The sequence below is a fragment of the Pezoporus flaviventris genome, unplaced genomic scaffold (assembly GCF_033815535.1).
Source record: "Pezoporus flaviventris isolate CSIRO_AGI_PZ_B2104156 unplaced genomic scaffold, CSIRO_AGI_Pfla_v1 ptg000057l, whole genome shotgun sequence".
Lineage (NCBI taxonomy): Eukaryota > Metazoa > Chordata > Aves > Psittaciformes > Psittacidae > Pezoporus > Pezoporus flaviventris.
The window spans coordinates 5,148,099-5,160,652 of NW_026892605.1; the positions used below are offsets into that span (position 1 = coordinate 5,148,099).

General features: G+C 40.5%; 1 protein-coding gene across 1 annotated transcript; it reads right to left on the reverse strand.

Annotated features, from left to right (window-relative positions):
- Positions 1 to 2,018: 2,018 nt before the first annotated feature.
- On the reverse strand, positions 2,019 to 12,238 carry NIM1K (NIM1 serine/threonine protein kinase). The gene is made up of 4 exons (XM_061469444.1): positions 11,479 to 12,238; positions 10,157 to 11,331; positions 4,834 to 5,102; positions 2,019 to 2,867 (listed from the first exon to the last, which is right to left on the reverse strand). Exons 2-4 carry the CDS (start codon positions 10,446 to 10,448, stop codon positions 2,121 to 2,123), a joined length of 1,308 nt encoding a protein of 435 aa, XP_061325428.1. The 5' UTR covers positions 10,449 to 11,331; positions 11,479 to 12,238; the 3' UTR covers positions 2,019 to 2,120.
- Positions 12,239 to 12,554: the final 316 nt, after the last annotated feature.

Below are 12,554 nucleotides of genomic sequence, written 5' to 3' on the forward strand. Positions count from 1 at the left end.
TATACATATTTAAATTGAGCTAATGTACAGAATGAAATTTTGTTGGATTTATTTCTTTGCTAATTCTACAAAGCTGCATTATCTAATATAAAGTAGCAAAAAATTACATGTCTGTTAAGTTACAATTTTTTTGTGTGTGTAATAAAGTGTTTGTATTATCTGTCACTCACTAGGATTTGATAACTTGCTGTATTTGTACAGTCAAGCCTTGGTAAAGTAGTTGTTTATTATAAATTTATGGATACTAATCTGTTTGTTCTGCTGAAAATGATGGAGCAGTGATGCATGATGATAGTGTTTGCAAGTACTTTGGTTTAGGTTGCCCTCGTGAAACTTAATCTTGGCACCAGGAAAACAAATTGCCATGGAACAAAGTCCATTGCTGGCAGTGGACAAGCCAGGAAATGAGCTACTGGCATAAAGTTATCACAGGGGCCTCGTGGTTTGTGAGGCTGATCCTTTATTAAAATAAAGTTTGAGATATTTGAAACCTGTTGGAGTAGTGCTGACTCATTGGATTTTCAGGATGAATTTTTGTTTTCTTTAACAGGAAAAAAAGAGGAGACTGTGCCTGTGAAAACCTGAAGTTGTGGGTTCACCAGCTGTGTGGACCTTCTGGATCTTTCTGCTTAGTAGCATTCCATTACAAAAATGGAAAGGGTTGCTTAGGCTGGTGGGAAAACATTATTGTAGGGCTGTGTTTCAACATAACTTAATGCTTTCAGAGGAAAATGGTTTGTATAGAGGAATTCATTCACAGCTTATGAAATACAATTCATCTTTATTACTGTCCTATGAAAGATGGTGTTGTTTTACCCCCTCAGAAAAATCTGTGAAACGGTGTTGATTCTTGCTTTGTACTTACCTGATCCTCACTGAACCTCTGTTTACCAGGGGTGGCTTTTCAGTCATTTTGTGGCTCATTTACATTAATTAGCCCTTTTAAAGTCAACTTATCATCTCATCAGTTCCCCATAACAGATGAGACATCCTGCCCTTAAATTTGAAAGCACCAGCTGTACCTCTAAGCCTTGTATTAGTTTACTTTCCTTAACTAAAGTAGGACGGGCCCTGCCTCTTAGCTTGGGTATGTCAGTTGTGCCTGTTTGGAGAAGGGTAGCTACTGTGCGCTCTTCCAACGTTTGCATTGGAGCTCATCATGTTGAGGATAAAAATATAAAATAAACGATTAAAGCTGAAAATCAGAGTATCTACACCTTGGTGATGCTTGGAAAAATTGGAGTTGTCAGGCTAGCCAACTTTTAACTTGCAGTGGTCAGAATCAGCTGTTGCTGCCAAAGTATTAATTGCAGGAGTTGGTACAGCTTGTAATGCTCAATCTATAAGCAGATTTTGTTATTGGTTGCGTTCAGCTTACTGATACTTAGAGCTATAGCAAGAGTTTAAAACTACGTGAGTTTTGGAGTACAGTTAAATCTTTCTTTATTGGAGTGCAGCTGGAGTCCAAGCTGCTGGAATCATCCAAGTAATGGAAGGTGGTAGCCCAACCAGTTCTGCAATAGGAATTGTGACCACACATGTAGGGTTCAAGCAGCATATCCTAATTTGCCTTTTGCAATTGTGACAAATTTGGAATGGTGGTCATCAACACCACTGCTGTTTTTTTTAAATACAATTTTAAAGCCCATAGAGCTCTGTTATACAATTACACATGTTTAATTTGCTGAGAAGTTTTAAAGAATTTACAGTTGTTTAGTTTATAGTCTGGTTTCTGCTTAAGTTTAGTTTTCTGCAAAAAACTGTTCTGGTTTGTAGTGGTACAGTTGTGTCAAGCTGAGGCACAACTTTTCAAGATCTTAGCTGTAACATGCCTGTAGTATGTTAAATGCAGTACTGTTTGACCTTTGCTAAAAGGTCTCTTCAACTAATGATCTCTTACCTGTTCCACTTGCTAGGGTTCTTGTACTGGCTATACCAAGTCTCTGGAGCAAGGGGCAAACAAATGAGAGCTCTGTATTTGAGCACTTCACTGTGAGTGGAGAAATGCAGAGGAGATCAGGCATTCTTGGTTTATTCAAAAGTTACAAAAAAATGTGATGCCAGAGCTTGTTAATAAAACCCTTTGTTAAATATGCCAATTATAAAGCCTGCAGTGCAGTTTATAAAATAGAACACAGCTTGGATGCGTTCATCCTGCTGTAAGAATGGATTCCTCCCCTCAGGTCTTGTTCTTTGGGGTCTGAATGGGACATGATAGGAACACATTCGAGTGCCCTTTTCTTCTGAACTTTGTGCAGAACGATTCTGTAGACCCCTGTTACTGAGCTGCGTGCATCTCTTCCCCGGTTGTTTTGAATGTGCTCTTCTGTGATTCCCAGATCTTCAAGAATATTTTTGACTTCAATATCTTCCTCTTTGAGTGCACTGATGTCTGATAAGTACCTCGGATCCAGTTTAAAGGGCTGTAAAGGTCTGGGGTACTGTATCCCTTGCATCCATTCACTGTTCATGATAAGTTTGACGGAGTATCGTTTGGTTGGTACTGGCTGAAGGACTCCTTTTATCAGTTTCTGGCAAGTTTCTGAGAGGCAGGAAGGCAAACTGTATGTCCCTTCAAGAATGCACTTTTTCAGTTTGGCCACTGTATCTGCCCGAAATGGCATAATACCCGTTGTCATGAAGTATAACAGGATTCCCAGTGCCCAGATGTCTACATAAATGCCAACATAGTTTTCATCTCGGAAGAGTTCAGGGGCAGCGTAAGGAGGAGAGCCACAAAAAGTATTTAAAGTTTCATCTCTTTTACTTACTGTGCTGAATCCAAAGTCTCCCACCTTAACGCAGGTGTTACTCGTGTAGAAGACATTTTCTGCTTTTAAGTCCCGGTGAATGATATTATTCTCATGCTGCAGAACAGGGGGAAGATTTGGTATTAGCTTGTTCATGGGAAAGTTCTCAATGAAATTGAAAAGTTAAAGTATTTAAAGAAAATTAATTCTCTACTGATACAAAACCAATAGGGTAGGTAGAAAAGATGGGAAGAAGGATGCTGGGGTTTTTAATGATAGCTTTCTCAACTTGTTAACTAGTATCAAGTATTTTCATGAAGCAGATCTCTGGCATCATGGCTAATCCTGAAAGACCAGGTATCTTCATGTGCAAAATCTGTAATTTTTTTCAGGGTTCAGAACCCTTGCTTTAGCAATTACTACATTTCTGTAAAGATGCAACTAACAAAAATAATTGCAATTTTGTATATATTGCAAGCTTCTGGACTTACAAAGTGAAAGTGTTTACCAAGTGATTGTAATCACAGATAAAGTAAGAAGGACACTACAGTTCTGTTGCATGATCTAATGTCCTGTAAGGAACTGGTGGTGGCAGGAGGAAAGGACCATGCACTTGCGCCTTGTGGTATTTCTTGTTGCAAGAAATACCCTCATGACACCAAGTTCAGTAGCATCTTCTACTTTTAGAATCTAAAGTAAATACATACACTGTAACTTGTACATTATTTCCCTTGGAAATGCCAGAAATAGCCAAGGACTCAAACTGAATTTTCTCTGCTTAGTGGTGATATATACCTGTCTTCATTAAGTAAGGGTTTAGCTGCATGTTTGAACCAGCAAGAACAATTGATGTGTCTGAGCAGTCTGCCCCACCTTTGGAAGTAACAAAGTGTCTGAAGGCAATAAGGAAAACCTTCAGCATCCTAAGTTTTTTAAACTGCTATCAATGATGTCAGAGATCTTCCGTCCTCACTGTGGACTGGCAGCACTGAGGTGGGATTTAAGTAGCCTGGATTTTGTGGCTTAGCAAAATTTAAATATTTTGTAGAAGTCTGGGTGTACAAGTGAAGAGGTTGGCCAGCTAGGTAGGTTTGGGCTTAATGCTAAGAAATAGATGTCATCTTAAAATGTAAGTTCCAGTAGCTGCAGAGTACCTGTCCTATGGAAAAGGAGTAGGAGCTAATCCAGCACTTACAGGAGATTTTATAATTTTGTCAGAATATGTAAAGATGCAGACTGTTTATACATGAACAGCTTGTGCTGTAGTTTCTAGAAGCCTGACTGGGGAACACCCTTGCTTTTGAATTTGCTTGAGGCTGTGGCAGACTACAAACCACTGGGGGGCACCCTGAGGCAAGTTTTAATGCACACCACTTTTATTTCTCAGTCCTGCAGAAAAGCTTTCCCTTGGATTTATGCTGTTGCTTGAAGTAGCTATAGTTACTACACAAAGTTCAGAGGAGATGGTACTGAAGTAGTTTATTGCTTCTATTATGCCTTTACAAGATGCTTTGGGCTCTACATAAATAGCATCATACTAAACCCAGATACTGAAGGGTAGGCAAGGGGGAGTGACTTGCTGGGTGTTAATTTCATATATCTGTGCCAAAGCAAGGACTGGGAATCAACTGTTTTAAGTGCCAGTCTCCCACATTCATTAATAAGCAAGTTAGACTTTGCAACACCTGACAAACCTCTTCTGTGGAACACTTCTAGCAGAAGAGTCACTGATCCTATGTTTTGAAATAGCTGGAGGGAGGAAATGAAGATGTGTTAGCTGGCCCCTGCACTAACTTAAAGCAGACAACAGAATACTGTTGCTAAAGGGATGGTTCCACCCACCAGGTGAATCGCAGGTCAGACTCCTCTCTAAAGCTGTCAACAGAGAGCAGTCACTGGAGGTGCATGTGAAAGCTCTCTCTGATACCTTTAAGACATCTCTTTTTCTGTAGCTGTTTGCTGTTCAGAAACACCAGCCTGAAATCTTGGTAAGAGTAAACCTATTAGTTGAAAACCAAAAAAATACATCCACAAAATCTGCTACTGCAGTGACAGGCAACAAATCTGTAGAAGATCAACTTACCATGTGCTTCACAGCAGACACAATCTGGGAGAAGATTATCTTACATTCCGTTTCTAGCAGCTTGCCTTCTGTACTGATTTTAGTGAAGAGCTCCCCACCTCCTGCATACTCCATCACCAGGTGCAGTTTTGAGAGCGTCTCCACAACTTCATACAGTCTGATGATATTTGGGTGGTGCAGTTTTTCCATGCTGGATATCTCACGAGACAGCAAGCGTTGAGTCTTCCGGTCTAATTTCGTCTTGTCCAAAATCTTTATTGCGACTTTCTCTGAAAAGAAGAATGTTTTTCCATGTTTTTAATGCAACAGGTACAGATGCTAATTCCATCTACTCACAACAATCCTTGGCTACAGAAATGCAATGAAATTCCACCACTGATCAGTATAAACTAAGCTGCAGAGGCCTACTAAGCCCTGCAGACTTTCACACACACACATGCCCTTGTCTATGTCATCCTACCCACTGCTGAGGCAGCTGAAGTCTGGTAGTGTATTGCAAGGGATGATCAAATCATTTGCTGCCTTAGTATGCTCCGCTGCTGTCAGGCTAGTATGTGACTGATGGCCACAATTGCATCATCTGCTTTTGGTGTCTAATGCTGGTAGAGAAGGTCCACGCTTTTGTTGTGAGCTCTTCAGATGAGCCAGGCCTGAGCCTGGTAGTTCCAGACTAATGGAGGTGTCAAATTTAGGTGCTTTGTTTCAGAGCAGACAGACAAACTTGGGTGAAATTTTGCGTCTCTGGCAATAACCTGCAGGTTAATCATGGAGAGGTGTTTTTAAGTTGGTGTGACTTACAGAACTTTTCCCTAATTTTTTATCCTGTATCTTCCTTCCTGAATTCTCAGTTACCAAAGTCAGTGTTGTAGAGGTTTGTCTTTCTCAGGATAGCAGTGTCAATTTTTCCAACAGGTTCATGTATGAGTAGTTCTTGGTACTGTACAGAATACAGGAAAAGTACATTTTTTATGTCTGTATGCCACAATGGGCCATGAATCCACATCACACACAGATTCTGAGGAAGAGAAAGAACACAGTGAGGTAGCATAAGTTCCAGGGATCCTGTAAGACAGCAAATCTAGCTGTCTTATGCTGTCCTGGTAATACAAAGCTGCTGTTAAGTTCTACATGTTTCTGTAGCCTATCCACAGTGAAGCCAAGGGCCACAAACCAGATACAAGTTTTCTGCTGCACCATATCATCAGGGTAGCTCAGAGCAGAATGAAAAGATCAATTGCAACTGCCCTCATGTTTCCGTTTTAACTGGTAGGTTATGGCTTTTTTTCTACACTCTACTGAATGCATCTGGTATGTGAAGGATTAGCCTGTTTAAAATAGGTTTACAGTGGCTTTGTATAACTTGTCAGGAAAGCAAAATTAAATTGGATCATGGCAGTAAAAACAACTGTTTATTCCTGGGAAAAAGGTTGTTCCCCAAGAATATCTTAGTTAAACATTCACAGATATCTTAACAATTAATCATTTCCATAAAATCTTTCAGGAAAACACACACTTCACCTTGGTATCTAGTACATAGCAGTAAATGAAAAAAAAAAAGTATTGTTTACTTCCTGCTGTAAGAGTTAGAGGGCTATCACATTTGTACATGTGTTCTGGTATAAAAGCATTCAAAATATTTTTTACTAAATATTATAAAGTTATTTAACTCAAGTTTAGTATTTCATTGCTATCTAAAGGAAGTGTTAAGGATACATATGCATATATATCTGTACAGATCAAGAAAACTCCATGTTTGGGGTATTTACCTTTCGTAGTAACATACATGTATAAATTGATCTCCCTACTAAAGTGCAGATTTCCAAGCAAATGTGATTCTTGTGAAAGGTGATGAGTTGTCCCTTGATGTGCCTATTGTCAGCAGGGAGCCTTGTGCTGAGACTGGGCAGTCTTCCCCACTCTGCTTCTCTCTGACCTGCTCCCACACTTTCTTGTGAGCCCCTTAGGAAACCAGGTATGTACTCTTGCGTGGTGCTGGTGGTGAACTGGGAGGAAATGCAGCTATTGAACAGTAACCACACATGACACTGATCCTGGCAGAGCTCTGATTGATGACCTAGGGGTGAAAGACTAAAACCCTTGTCACATTGGTAGCATATTGATCACCTAAACCAAGAGGAAAGGGCATTCTTAGGTAACACTTGCACAACTAAATCCTGAGATACTACAAGGATAACAGTTCTTACAATCTTAAGTATGTAATTGCATCATTACATCTTAATTTATAGAAGTTGGGGGCATTTAGGCTTTAAAAAAAAAATATAATCTTTTAGGTTAAATTCCTTCTCTTTCCTTTCTCTGGAATGTACTACTCCTCCTGGTCAGTTTTCTTTCAAGGCTTTAAAAGAGAAAGGAGGTAGAATAAAAAAGAAAGAAAACATCTAAACCAGAAGAGCCTGATGCTGTTCACACACAGGGACTGAGCTCCTTTAAATCTGCATCACTGCAATTGTATATGCATGGTATGCAACGAAAAAAGAAAACCAGCCCTTCCAAAAGGGTAAAAACCCCAACACCCTCCTTTTCTTTTTTTTAAACTCATTCCTGCTGCTTCAAAAAATACCCCTTGGTCTACAAACCCCAAATTACCCTTGCATGGCTGCAGCGCTGAACAGAAGGGCATTTTTAGCAGCAAGCATATTTACCAAAATACTAAAACTGAGTGGCAAGAGATTTTAATTGACTATATGCAGTATATGCCGAGGTTTGAAAAGAACTATCTGAAATATTAGGAGAAATCACTTCAGGAAGAAGTGGTGTGTGCTATGATGGCAAAAGGAAACAAAACACAAACAGAACCAAGTTAAAATTGCTTGGACAGCAAGAAAAAAAAAGAATAAGGAAACTAGATACCTGGATATAACTGCCTTTGCAACTGATGTTTCACATTAGAAACCCCATTAGATTGGGTTTTTACTAGCTGTAAATTTTGGATGCTCTTAATTGCATCTATTCAGCTGTGCTTTCACCCTACATTTGTCAGCTGGAAGGTATATAAAATGAAGGTTACACAGAGCTTCGTAACTGACCAGTCCTTACAAGCAACTCTTCAGGGCTCTGGAGAAAAACTCTGCCAAAATTCAGGTTAATAAAATGGGCAACGCTTCTGCATAACTCAATGCACATCATAGCACTGAAGATTTTCCTGTATCCTCTAAGCAACCAAGACAGCCCTTGTGAGAGAAACAAGGTTCTTCATCCCTTCAACCAGTATGATACTGCAGTTTTTTTGTTTCTCCCTTTAGAAAACTTCTTCCCATTACCCAGCCGCGAGAGACCACAAGGGATACAGAACAGCACACACATGTAATTGTTACAAAAGCTCATCTTAGTAAAGGAAAATTGTTTCCTTTTTTCATATGTGGTAACATGGAAAAGACCATACTTAGAACTTAACACCATGACAGTAACTGAAGAGCTGAACAGTCCCCCACAATACTCCTTCCCCTATCACAGGGACTCAAAAAGCATTAATAACAAAGCCTTTGTGTTTGTGTAATAAGCAAAAAAACAAAAACAAAACCAACTTGTACTCATTAGCACTGTGCAGGAACATCACTTCATTAACAACACAACGGTGTGCATCCACTGGCAAAAAAGACTCCTCTTTGTGAGTGGTGTGGTTGTGCATGTGCATGCATGTGTGCATGTGTGCGCACACGTGTGCGTGTTCCTGTTCTCCTATCCACATAGTGTATGTTACGAGGACAGACTGAGTCAGAAGATGTTTATCTTGAATCCTTCCTTCCTCATGACAGTTGCAAACTTAGTATCAAGAAATTAACTCCTTGACCAGTGAACATTTTAACAAAAAAAGCTACTAGCAAACATAAGAAAACATAATTTGAGACATTTCTGTTGAAAAAGAACTTTTAAAAAATTACTCATTTTATTTTGGTATTAGTTTATCCAAACTTACTGTATTCATTGAAGTTCAAAGTTTTTCAATCAATCAGTTCTATTTAAATGTTAAAGCATCCTGTCTCCTAACTAAGTTTGACAGGTAAAAGGTCCACCCAGATTAAATTTATAACTTCATTAGCATTTCTCCTGTTCCCAGTACAAAAGGAGCATTTCCTCCAAGAGTAAACACAGTTTTCTCTGGAAGAAAAAAAACAGTCACAGAAGAGGAAATAACTCGCTGTGGGCCAAGCAGAACATAGATGCTTTGCTGAAACAAGCAAAACAAAAAATGCACGCCCTGTTAAAGCAGGCTTAGATTTGGAAAAAATAAATACCATTAGTTCCCCACTTTGATACCCAGTGCAGCAACTGCTGCACACGAGGGATGAATGTGAGCTTTCGCACATCTGCAGTGAGGGCTGAAAGAGGTGGTTAGAGAAAACAACAACAGGTAACAGTGCATGAAGGCTTTGGGGTGTATCTCATTCTCTTTCCTGTAAGATGATGGAGGGAAGGAAAAGTCTATGAGAAAAAAGATAGTAGAAAACAGAGATATGGGGAAACCCAGTCATCCCTGAGGGAAAACGAGAACAGTTTCTGTTATTGTCAGACAGTCAGAACCAGAAGAGAGACAGGAGAGATTAAGACAAGTTCTTAGTTATACCTGTAACTGAGGTGTCTCCTGCAGTTACCTTGCCTTTCATGTTCTTCCTAGAAGCAGTATATATAGGATTCTTCTTTGTACTAAAAAAAATCATTGATAATTCAACACAAACCCTGGGTTGGCTGTACCAGAACTCATTTCCCTGCCCCTGCTCAGCTTACACCTATAGCCCTGTCCCAGCTTTTTACAGTATTGATCCACCTGCACATGAGCCAGCAAAGCAGACATAACATTTCTCACCAAGTTTACTGTGACCAAATAAAGGCTTTGTCCATACTAGTTAAAGTGGCAATAAAACAAAGGCAGCCTGGCTAACCCTGTCAGTGGGCAGGAGCACCCTTACCCAGGCTGCCCTTGAGGATTCACCACATACAGCCCTGCAGCCCATGAGCTGGGGCAGGGAGGAGGGCAGATGGGCAGGACAAGTTGTAGGAGGGCAAACACAACACGATGCTTCGAAGTGTGGAGTGTTTGAGGCATGGTATGGGATGTGTCAACTCTGAGAACTACAGAGATAAACTTTTGTTTAATAGTTGCCATCTAGAGAAAATGCTTATGGTTTCTTTAAAAGCTGATACAAATGCAAGCATTTACCTGTGACTGTACTTCAGAGGCACTTAACAACAACAAAACAAGAAACATAAGGTTCAGACAGCATCTTTCTTTCCAAAGAGGGCCATTTGTATACATTCAGAACAAGGGCATTAGAACACAGGTGACCCACACACCAGTGCCTACCTTTGACTAGGGAATGAATTCCAATCTTCACTTGTGAGAAACTGCCACTTCCTATTTCTCCTCTGACTCGATAGAAGCCAATTCTCTTTCCCAGGGTTAATTCTCTCACCACTTTTTCATTCTGGGACATGTCATGCATTAGTTTCTCAAATGGGGTCATCCTGTGCTCCCTGCCCTCTTCCTCTCCTCCATAGCACTCCGGGTGCCCATCGTCTTCTCCACTGTCCACACGATGCCACCTGGAATAGCAACGTTTTCCAAGACTTCCTCCATTCATATATCCTGTTGTCATAGTCTATAGGGTAGTCACTTCCCCATTTAAACAAGATGTTCCAATAAGGAGTTTAAATTAAATAATTCTGTATGAATATGCAGTCCCGCACATCATGAACACTGTGACAAACTTAGCAAAAAAAAAGCAGCTTACTGACAGTCCAAGGATTAGTTTGGAATCACTTCAGAAGCGAATCTGGCACATCAACATATTGCAGTTCTGTTTGAAATCAAACATAAAACTGGAAGCTGTTTACATCCATCTCTCACTAATGGATTTAATACATGAGGATCTTAATCTACAAGATAAATGAAGCTTTGCAATTAAAACTGTAAACTTGGTGCAAGAAAGCAGCAAGTTGCTGCTACTATGCAGTACATTTGACACATGCAAGACATTTGACACAAATTTTCAGGCTTTAGATTGCTGCTCTGAAAACTAAATTTGATAGAAGTCAAACAAATAGCTGATAAACTGCCCTGAATAAATCCAGATGTTTCCAGTTCATTTTGAATAGTTGACTTTAACAGAATAGTTCTTGAGTCTGGTACCAGTCCAAAAGCTGAAAGCAGGGTTTGCCTTTGATTCATTCTTCAGCCTGTGAGCTTGTCAGAGTGCCTCGGAAATGTCACTGTGCCTTGAAGCCTTGCTGTAAAAAGTTTGCTGCCCCTCTGTTTCCTTCCCATTGCAGGTTTAACAAAGCAACTGACCCTAAGAGATGACAAGAAAAGCATAATCTGTGCAGCAGGCAAAAGAAACGCTGCACCTCAGTATCCCGCAGTCACATGGCAGGACAATACAGGATTAAGTAACTGCAATGTCACATTAACCCTCCTTTATTTAGATGAGCTTTCTTTAACGCCTTGAGCCTTCTCAAAATTTTGCCAGATGCATGTTCCTCCTAAGCAGACAGATGAAAAAAGTCATTTAAACCTTTACGTAACAGCCCTTCACTATATGACAGCACAGCACGCACTATTTCACCACTTTAACTCTGCTTGGCAGCACAAATGAAGTCCTTATTCTATATACACAAGCATTCACTTACCTTTAAAGCAGTACACCATTTTTTTCTTCTTCACCTTTCTTCCTTAACCTTAAAAACCAGGAGTTGATCAGCAACTGCAGATCACACAGCCGTGTGCCTGAGGGAGGTGAGCTGGACACAAAGGCAGTGCAGGTTATGGCAGTGCTCACCTTCCCTGCCCTCAGCCTGCAGCACTGGTGAATGCAGGAGACACCTCATTGCTGCTGCCCTGCATCGGATTGAGGGGGAGGGAATCAGACCAGTAACTCAGTGCCTGGAGCTTAGGGAAGGTAGACAGTCACCTAAGGTGCCACACTAAAAGGGGTCATGTGACACGGCCAGGAGGAGCTGCTCTCTAAACCCTGATCTGAGTGACCAAGAGGAGCAGAGGCCGAAGGCACCACGTAAGGGTAAAGAAAAGGCAAGTGGTAGTGATTTCATTATATGGGAACTGGGGTGGCACAGAAGCAATTGCTGCTTCTACAGAAAGGCCAAGGTGACAGACACAGCCTCCAGGAAGCTTCTCCTTGCTCCAAGATGCATGTAAGTGTTTTTGATAGTCACATCACCTCTTTGTGCTGTGGCCAAGCTGCCTATAGCTCTGCCTGGGGAAAGGCCCTCAGGACAGAAGGGTCCCCCCACTTCTCTGTCACTGCTCTGAGACAGGGATGCTTCTTACTGAGTGGCTGCAGACTTCATCTGACACAGTTTATAACTGCAGTGGAGGGAAAATGCACTTGTTCTATGACTCCTTTGACCTCTCATTACTTTTTCTGGTTTAGTCCTGTTCGAAGAAAAGGGCCATTTCCATAGTTGACAGGAAAAAAAAAAAGCATAAAATAATAATAAATAATCATATGTTATTCTCTGACTCTAAATAGGGTTAAACCCCCAACAAATGCTGTATGTATGCACCAACTATTGGCTAAATCTTGAAATTGTTAGTAGCAGAGAGACTGTGTGGCAACTGAAGAAAGTCTTCAGCGTTCTCCCATCAAACCAGCCTCACTTAGTACCAAATGTGCCCTCTAACTTTATTATTTGATACCAAGGAAGAAAAATCTGGACAGAAAAAAGAAGGACACCTCCTCCCCAAG

Bases quoted from the DNA above. Each gene is read 5' to 3' on its own strand.
- NIM1K (XM_061469444.1), bottom strand. From the start codon at position 10,448: ATGACAACAGGATATATGAATGGAGGAAGTCTTGGAAAACGTTGCTAT. The intron at 5,103-10,156 runs GTAGGCACTGGT...TCTTCTTTTCAG, and splicing joins AATTCATTCCCTAGTCAAAG to AGAAAGTCGCAATAAAGATT. The intron at 2,868-4,833 runs GTAAGTTGATCT...CCTGTTCTGCAG, and splicing joins TGTCTGCTGTGAAGCACATG to CATGAGAATAATATCATTCA.